This window comes from Austrofundulus limnaeus, unplaced genomic scaffold (assembly GCF_001266775.1).
Source record: "Austrofundulus limnaeus strain Quisiro unplaced genomic scaffold, Austrofundulus_limnaeus-1.0 Scaffold2435, whole genome shotgun sequence".
In the NCBI taxonomy this organism is placed as follows: Eukaryota; Metazoa; Chordata; class Actinopteri; order Cyprinodontiformes; family Rivulidae; genus Austrofundulus; species Austrofundulus limnaeus.
Genome location: NW_013954837.1, coordinates 2,827 through 12,728, shown reverse-complemented (window position 1 = coordinate 12,728; position 9,902 = coordinate 2,827). Strand labels below are relative to the sequence as shown.

The 9,902-nt window shown below is 41.5% G+C and overlaps 1 protein-coding gene across 1 annotated transcript; it reads right to left on the bottom strand.

The window, feature by feature from the left end:
• Nucleotides 1-4,001: 4,001 nt before the first annotated feature.
• LOC106510994 (neurogenic differentiation factor 4) lies at nucleotides 4,002-7,570 on the bottom strand (the record flags this gene model as incomplete). The annotated part of the gene is given in 2 exon segments (XM_013999731.1): nucleotides 4,002-5,791; nucleotides 7,360-7,570. A coding segment is annotated over 1 exon segment (978 nt). The 3' UTR covers nucleotides 4,002-4,804.
• Between the last annotated feature and the right edge of the window lie 2,332 nt (nucleotides 7,571-9,902).

Below are 9,902 nucleotides of genomic sequence, written 5' to 3'. Positions count from 1 at the left end.
ATCCCAGACAGGTAATGAAGTACCCACCCTGATCATGAATGAGAAAGAAAAACTTGTGACCTGAACGTATTTCCAAATAAAGTAATTTATTTTAAATATATGAACAGGATTAAACACACAAACATTTATTAAAAATATTATATGAATAAATGAACACAAGTTATATTTTCGACATATAAATTCCACCTCAGAGTTGTCATAAACACTAAGTTCCAGGTGTTGCAACTCACTGGCACGCTGCTTAACTAAGTTTTAAGTAAAAAGAGAATAAAGATAGTAAAGATMTATAGCTTTAAGGATAGGAGGAAAAGAAATTAGTGAATTTAGCACTTGTTCTCCARAAGTCAAGACCAGACCAGCACCAACACATGTCAGAGATCAGACACCTCCGGAGCTAGACTTCACTTCGACGTTTTATCTCAGCAAACATTTGGTTCTACCTTTAGATGTCTTCAGACAGAGCCGAACCGGCAGGCAGGTAGAAGGGTTTGAGAGTGTCGGCATCACGAAGTCCGCAGGATGGATAATGTCTGTCATGACATCAGGGGGTTGAGAAGACCCTTGTCTCACCCCTAACGAGCCCAGTGGCTTCCGGGGCGGGTCTCAGTCGCTTCTCGGCAGTAAAATTAGGTTAGTAACATTCAGACTCCCATCCAGACAGGTGCCCAGACGGACACGCACTCCTCAGAGAGACCCAGTCAGAACCACGCTTACTCCGACGAACAGACAAGAACTAGTGTCAACGGTGAGAACAGAAAAGTTAGTTCTTTTAGAAAAAAGAGCGAGAAGAAAAACAATCTGTTTTTCCCACACTTGCGGCCAGCTGGTGTTGTCTTTATCAGCAAAAAGGCCTTGGAAGTCTGAATAGACAGACTAAACTGTCGTACTTAAAATCACTTCACTAAGGTTATAAATCACATATACCACTTTGCACAAATGGATTAATAGTAAAATTAATAGTACACAATACTTAATCATTAAACCAATTAAGAAAAATGATAAAACCATGATTAATAAACCAGTAGTAAGAAAAAACAGTAAAACACATTTCAACTCTTTTTTTCTTCACAGTGTAAAACTTTGAGTAATGATATATTGATTATAACCTCTAATAGAAGATTAAATGAAGAAAAACATATCGAACATATTGTCCCATTCACTTAAAGAAAATAGAAACAAACTTTAAAATGACTTTCTTCTTATAAGTGTAAAAGCAAAATCAAAGACAAAACATAGAAATGTTTATTTCACCAGGGTTACCCCTACAATTTGTTAGAAATACACTGTAAAAATGAAATGTTGGATTTACTTAACCATGTTATGTTACCTGGTTCCACTTAACTGAGTTGAGTACATTCAAAGCAATATACCAGTTTTTTAGCCAAAGAACATGAGTATGTTGCTTTGAATTTACTCAACTCAGTTAAGTGGAACCAGGTAACATAACATGGTTAAGTAAATCCAACATTTCATTTTTAGAGTGTGTTGGACGTAACACTCATACCTAAGTATTGTCTCTTCTGTTTAAGTTATATTTGTGAAATATCAAAGAACAGTTTACCAAACAGTATTCAGCTCAAACAGCCCTTTTTTCTTTCTGCTATTTTTTGCTTGTTTTTTGTATTTTCATTCCCCACCAGCATCTCTTTTGTTCCTTTATCTACCTTCAGGATAAAAGCTTCAACTACATATTTTTTCTTCCTCTTAACCCTCACTAACAACTGCTGCCTTTGAAGATTTAATCAGTCAGATTTCCTTGATTAATCCATTTTCGTGTCTTTCCACGGTAAATAATTACAGTCATGATCGCTGGCAGGATGGAGAGAGCAGCGTGCAGATTTCTGCTGGAGCAGGAGTCCCCAGGTATCTTCATTAGCCTGATTATTCTGATACAAACACACTCCATCAACCCGTTTACATGCAAATAGGTTAATCTTATTCCAGCTCCCAGCTCACTCTGCTGGTATGCCATATTTAAGGGATGAAGTCTCCACATGTCTGTGTTCCTCAGTCTGTCTCCACAGTCCACAGCTTTATAGTTTGAAATATAAGAAGCATAATTGACACTTAATCTATTTTTAAAGGTTTTAATGGGAGATTATTTGTAAAAGATGATTCCTCTGTCTCAACAACAGTATTTCCAGTGAATTTCTTGGGTTTGCTGCCACTTGAGGTTGTCCTCTGTTGACACCTAGTGGTCAAATACAAATATTTCACGCAGCTCCTCATTTTATTGAAGTAATAAACTTCAACCACTTGGTGGCAGTGCAGTTTTCCCTTCTGAAAATTACTTTCTGTCAAATGCATTTCAAGACAACTGAACATAGCGATACAAACCTAAAAATGATCTTAATCGTTGAAACATTTATAGCTTCTTCAGTCGCTTTGGTATTTTTGCACGATGCTGCCCAGCAGTGAGGATAAAGAGCTGCTGCACTGACTGCCCCTCTTCCCACTGGATTAGTGAAATAAAGCAGCCGTTCAGACACTGAGCTCTGATCATCAGCTTAATAGTGTTTGATCCCAAATAACACAGCCACAGTGCAAACACGGTGTGTGTGTTTTTGCAGACATGCAGGTTAGATAAACATGTGAAAGCTATACACAATAAAACTTTTTCTATCCTTTAAAGTTGCAAAAGGTGCAAGGAAGGGATCAGCTTAATCCCATCTTCCGTTTATATTTATGTAAATGTTTCATAATTATTAGATATTTTTTCCATGCTGTGGCTGTTTACATTATTAACCTGGTAAAATGATAGAACACATTCAAAAACTAAAGATCTGTTAAAGAAAACAGCTTTTTTTCAGGCAAAGTGTGTCATTCAGATTAAAAGCCTTGAGGGTCAGGGGTCAAAAAGGCTTAGAGTGAATTCAGCCCTCCCTTTGTCTCGCCTTCTTTTCAGAAAGCAAATCTTTTCTGTCTCGACGACACCGCTCTATCAAATCTCTGTCATTTATCATGAGTAGAAAGCGTTTCATGCCTGTTTGGCTTCAAATGTTCTGCCTTTGAGAGTCTGTGTGTCAAGCGAGCACAGAGATCTGCTTTTCTTTTCTTTTCTTTTCTTGTCTTGTTATTCATTCTGTTTTAAAGTTAATTTTTCTGGTTAGCAGTTCAAATGCATCACAAATGCACTTTCCCCAGCGCATACACACAGGCTTATACTAATCCTGCTAAAAACAAAGAGATGTATTTCTCTGCACAGATCAGGAGTGGGATGTTCATCAGTATGTTTATCAGGATTAAGAGAATGTCTCTAACATCATACTTTTAATTCTCCCATTTAAACGGCGAGCTGGTGCAAGTGACAAAAACACCAAGAAGACGTCCAGAAAACGTGATGAAACCACAAGTGACCATTCCCACCACTGAGCCCTGACCCAGTATGACCTCTTGACCCCCTTTAACTGACCTCTCAGTGGGTGGCCTTTACGCTGACCAGCAACAGATCAGCTATTTGTTAAACAATATTTTTCATTATTTGAAATGTTTTCTTTGCAGAGGCTTTTAGTATGTAAGTAAAAGGGTTGGTTATGTGAGTGTTTCGCTGTGGTCTGAGTTGATGTCAGGACAGGATTATGTCGGCGTGGTGTCACTGCGGAGGGAAGTCTGCACAGGCGGACAGACACGTTAATCATAAATCTTTATCTGACAATCCAGCCTCGTGCGCCCAACCTTCATTAAAAGATGGGATTAGTGCAGCTAAATCACAGAGAGCTGCAGGAAAGAAAGTGTAGGAAGCAAAAAGAAATGCTTCTATCTATAGGCAGATGCAGGCAGCATGACAGATCAGTGGTTAGCACTGAGGCCTCACAGCAAGAAGGTCCTAGGTTCTATCCACAGCTCAGACAGGAGATCTTGTTCTTCCCGTGCTTGTGTGGGTTTCCTCCCACAGACTAAAACCATTTATGTTTGGCTGCTTTCAAGTCCGAGCCTCCATCCACTTTATCTGTTAGCTAAAAACAACAGTCACCCTAACAAAAATTATGCACAAAATGTGGTACTTTTTCATCAGTTTTAATTGTGATATTTTCTCCAACATGTACTAAAATGAAAAAAGTCTAAAATGTGCATCATAAATGTTTGCAAAATAAACCAGATATTTTTTTAAATCAGGGTCGGGGTGCTTCTTTATCATCCCTCCTCAATGGAACTACATTTTTTGCATTTTGATTCAAACATATTTTATTCTTTCATCTTCCACAAAATTTCTTTAAAATAAATAAACAAACAAAAACGAGCAAATCATATTTACAAATCGACGTCTGAATGTGTTTTGGGTGAAAAACATCAAACAGAATGCTACACAAAGGTACTGGACACACGCACACACAAACAAAACGAGTCATAAGGAGATTACCTAGGCAGAAAAGAAGCCTCAACATATCAAAAACAAACTCCACATACAATGAATTAAATTAAATAAATAGAAAAAAAACACTTTACGTAACTTCATGTTACCAAAGCTAAATTAGAAGTGCTCATTGTTTAGTACCAGAACAACAAGATATTAAAGCAACTCTCGTGTGTACCTGTAGGGTCCCTGGATCATTTGGTCATCAGTTTTAAAGATAAAATCATGGTTTAATGTCAAGTATTTTCTAATACACACACTAATGGTGCTATAGTGCAAAAGCACCGTGTTAATAAAAAATACTAAAGATTTTCTACCAGCAGTGCAGATGAGTTTGAAAGTCCTTGAGAGACATCATCACAAGGTTTTCTGAATAAAACTGAAGCTCATCAGTCAGGTGGAACTGACTCCAGTTTACTCTCAGTCTCTGTGGGTGGACAGCATTTGTCACTAGATCATGTGTGCTGAATGGTAGGAGTCATATGGACCTTCTAAGTGGACGTCATACCTACTCTGAGTCTGATAGAGAGCCTGGTCTACAAGGGAGGGGGAGTATTGATGTGGGGGTGGGTAGTGAGGCGAGGGCTCCTGTTTGGGCACCAGGTTACTGCTGATGCTCAGGGGCGGTGTAGGGGGCCCATCGTACGGAGGGGTCCCCACACCTCCAGCGTTATACTCGTGGGGCGAGTGATTCTCATACTGTCGTCCTTTCATGGCCCTCAGGTGAAGCAGGTGAGCCGAGTCGTACGTGCCGTACGGGGGGCTAGGCAGACCCGGAGAGGTGTAGCTCACCGTGCCTCCGTGAGCATTGTGTGGTGGACAAACTCCATGTCTGTCTTCAGATCTCATCCCAGCAGGAGCTGGTCCCAGCTGCAGGCAGCCAGCAACCAGGTTGGTGGTGGGCTGTGAGAGTCCCTTACACAGTGTCTCCATGAAAGCTCGGCTCTCTGTGGAGAGCCCCCCGTCCAGAGCCTCGGTCAGAGCACAGATGTAGTTGCGGGCCAGCCGTAGCGTCTCAATCTTGGACAGTTTCTGCGTTTTGGAATGACAGGGCATGATGCTGCGCAGGTTCTCCAGTGCGTCGTTCAGGCCGTGCATGCGGGAGCGCTCTCTGGCATTAGCTTTGATACGTCTGGCACGAAAACGCTCCTGCCGGGCCTTTGTCATGCGCTTCTTTTTGGGACCACGTCGCCTGGACTCATTTTCATCCTCCTGTGCTTCCTCTCCATCCTCCTCCTCCTCCTCTTCCTCCTCCTCCTCTTCTGCATCCTCACTTCCCATTTCTTGGGTCGGTTGGTTCACTCCTGCCCTGTAGTGGTGTGACGGGACGGAAGTGTTTCCGTCAGGTGAGCTCATTTCTCCTTTGAGCCACTGCAGAGGGCTGACGTCCTCCTCTTCCTCCGCCACTCTCACGTACGACTTAATCATCACCGTGTTCTGCAAACAAGAACTTTGTCACATATGTGCATTTGTTCAAGTTTAACTACAGACTCCTATCTGTGTTGTGAAACTTTTCTAAGAAAATTAAGAATATTAAAGTTCAGTTTCAGTTCAGTTTTTCTATCTTATCTGAATTTGTGCAGATTTTGCAGATTTGTACATTTAACTGGAGATAAATGCATGAAAACTGGCACAGTGCAGTGGTCTTAAAAGATAATACATTTAACAGTTTGTTTATCTTTTGATTTTTACCAGTGGTAATTTACAAACAAAACCTAAACAACTCAATCTGAGTGAGATGTTGAAATACAACATTTTTGGCAAAGTTTTTTCAGTAAATAAAAAAATGTATGTGGTCTTGGATTCCTGGTTAAGTTTTCCCATTAAAATTCAAATTAACATTGACATTGGTTGAAAATGACATTGACATTTAAAATGTATGTCCAAATAGCTTATTTGTGAAGCATTTTTCCAAAAGTGTTCAAAGGTAATGCTTTGGAAAATCCATACTTTGTCAATCCTTAGGTGAAAAACATACATTTTTATTTCAAATTGTCTTGCAAATACATGACGTTTTAATGTGAATTGTCTTTAAAATACCTTATAAAACTGAGAAATTAAAATATTAGGTTTAAATAGGATTCCAACAAAGTTTTTGGTGGAGACCAGTTTCCCTAAAATTGCAACCATTAATAAGCATTTAACTGTTTTTGCACGTGCAAAAAGTCTTCTGACAAACAAACTTAAAAAAATTGTAAATTTATATTTAAGTATTAGCATTTAAAAAACAACATATGTAAAATTGGAAACATTTAATTTGGTTCAAATATAAAGACTTTTGTTGAATTAAAAGAGGATTCTGGTCCATAAAAGAACCCTGTTAAGTTTTTGTAAAAGATTTAATTTCTTGTAAGTCAGATGCAAAGGTTCACCAAACAACAATATTAACCCTAATATTGCTGTAAATCCGAGTTTACAGACTTTTAAACATTTCAGCACTGGACAGCTCCCTCCTGAACCGAAGCTGACTTGGAATGGTTTTAGTAAAATGTTACAATAAAACACAGGTAAATGTTTGTTTGTTTGTTTGTTTGTTTGTTTGTTTGTTTGTTTGTTTGTTTGTTTGTTTGTTTGTTTGCCCCGCCCCCCCTCCATCCCCACCCCCACACATTAACGCATGGCCTGTTGTAGGCCACCCGCTCTCCCCCTGTTCAGGGTCAGCCTAATCCGGGTCATTTTGTGAACTGGTAATGCCGTGCCAAGATAAAGTCACTGACGGGACTCCAATCTGGGGCAGCGCAGGATTTACTCTGTGGATGAAGCGACGACCATGGGATTAAATGAAAGATCGACATCCTCCAGATCACTGGCCTAACAGAAGGCTCGCGCTGAATTAAAGCAGACATGTTTTTTTTTTTCAAAGGCAGGAAAACATGGTTGTGTTGGCGCAAACAGCCAGCTGCACAGAATGAGTTCCAGTTTTAACACTTCCTCATGACCTAAAGTAAAAAAAAAAAATGCTGCAAAAACTTTTGTTAAGGTTGTTTAGAAACCCTGAGACCTACCTGTGTGCGTGGATGTGTTCCGGGACTTGTTGAAGGATTTTGTCAGATCAGATGTTTCTTCTTTCTTTCAAGAATCTCAGTTTGGCCTCTCTGCTCCTCCAACCGAGACCAGGTTCTGTGGTGGCTTCTTCCAGTCCTCCAGTGCAGGTCACTCCGCTGGGGCTCCCGGTTTTAACCCTCATGGAAAAAGCTCCTCCTCCTCCTCCTTCACCTCCTCCTCCTCTCACCCAACCAATATCTGTTGACGCGCTTAATCTCGCGCGTGGCCGACCCGTGTCTCTGGCCACCTGGAGCTCCACTTCTGTGAGTGTGTATGCGGGGGGGTGGGGGTGGGGGGGTCAGTCAGAGAGATGTGCAGACTGAATTTGTCCAGACAAACAGGAGAGGCCCGGCCTTTTGTTGCGTCAGTAAATCCGCAGCACAGTTTTTGCGCAGCGCAGAGGCGAGACGCGCTCAGTCGCCTGAGCCTAACTGTATGTGACAGCTTGAAGGTGCGTGCGTGCGTGCGTGCGTGCGTGTTTTCTCCACCTCCTCCTGCAGCCAGACGCCCCCTCTATATGCCCGGGATATATAAACTGTTGAACAAGTTCAGTTCCTCCTGAGAGGGCCAGAATTTCTGGTTATGCAGATTAACAAATTTAACCAGTGGCTGGAGAGGGCTGGACTGAAGGACAGAGGCATTGATCATGGCTGCAAAGGAACAATACAGGCGGGGGCCAGAGCACTCCTGGCTGTGACACCCCCCCCCCCCCCCCAATGGGAGAGAGGCTCCAGCTGATCCCCCTCAGAGCTCTCTGTCCAAAAACCACTAAGATGTGTAGAACCTTAAAACACCCAGGTCAGTTTGTCCAGAGAAACAGAAATCTTCTGTTTGAAGAAAGCTGACCTTTAAGTACATCTTAGTTTTTCAGGTAGATTGTTGTCACATTTAATCATGCAACTCTCGAAATATCTACCCATTAGGATTTTGTGCAAAATGAAACAACAATGGTTTGTTAAAAATCTTTTACGCACCACTGTATGTTCTGGAAATAACAAACACCAGCTCCTTCTAACCCTGAGGGACAGGTAGGAAATTGAGGTTGGATAGATGTACTTTAAATGGTAAATGGACTGTACTTATATAGCGCTTTTCTGTCCATCCAGGATACTCAAAGCACTTCACACTACAATCTGTGTCCTCATTTACCCATTCACACAGCACTCTYTTAGGTCTCTACAAAGCTAACATGTACAATCATCCATGGAGACTAATCAGTGCCAGTCACATTCATACACTGATGGGACACACATCAGAGGTATTAGGGGTGAAGTGTCTTGCCCAAGGACACAAATGGCATGTGGACATGGTGGGGGTCGAATCTGTGGCTTGTGGGTCACAAAGCCGGCTGTTCTGCCACTACACCACAGCCCCCGCCCCCTTTACTTTTCTATAGTGGTGCTAAAACACAAAAATCACAAACCAATTGTACTTGATGTGTGATTAAGTGAACCGTTAAAAAAAGGCAGAACTTTCTAAAAATTTCAGCAGAAATGTTTCCCTGAAGTGCAACACAGTGGTTCAGTTAGAGCTTCTGCCTCTCAGCAAGAAGGTTGTAGGATTGAATCCCAACCTTTCTGGGTAGAGTTTGCATGTTCTGTCTGTGCATGTGTGGGTTTTCTCCAGGTACTCTGGTTCTATTCCAGTGATCATGTCATTGTTTAAATGTTGAAGACGATGTGAACAGGGTGAACTGTCCAACAGGGAGGTTTTAGATAAGTTGCAAGGTTACTTTTTGACTCATACTGAATGAGTTTCTCTCTGGGCTCATTCCCCAGCCGACTACCTTGCCGGCTGATCCTCCCCCCTGCATCTTTTCCTGTCCCATTCCACACCTGCAGCCTGGGATGGGAATAGCAAAGCCTGGCCTCTTCCATCCCAAGAGAGGAAGCAGCGGGGGAATATGATGGCTGAGGCCTTGTGTCTTTATCAACACATCAATATTTACAATGAAAATAGTGAATAAATTTCAGTCATTCTTTCACTAGTTGCTTCCAGACTTTAAACTTATTCAATTTTATATATATATATTACATTTTATTCCAAGTTAGACCCTTCTGGGAGTCCAGTTTCTGTGCTCCACAAATGTAGATCTGTAAGTGTGCCATGATGTTCCCAGGTTGTTATTTTCAGGCCACCCATGATGAGGTCCTGCTGCAGATGGTCTTCTCAGTCTGTGGCTCAGATGCTCCACTCCTCTCCTCTCCCCTGGCTTACACGTTCCTTCCTTACCTTCTCTAGCTTGGAATTTAGTTTATCAAATAAAAAAAAAAACATGACACATAAAACTTCACTTCAGTACACACACACAAACATGACCTTCCTCTAAATTCCCAGTGTGGTTGTGTGTGACAGTGAGGGGGGGACAGTGCATTTTGTCCATATGCCATACTGGAAGTCCTCAGAGAGGTGCCAACAACACTGCATGACGACTATGTTGGTGTGTGTGTGTGTGTGTGTGTGTGTGTGTGTGTGTGTGTGTGTGTGTGTGTGTGTGTGTGTG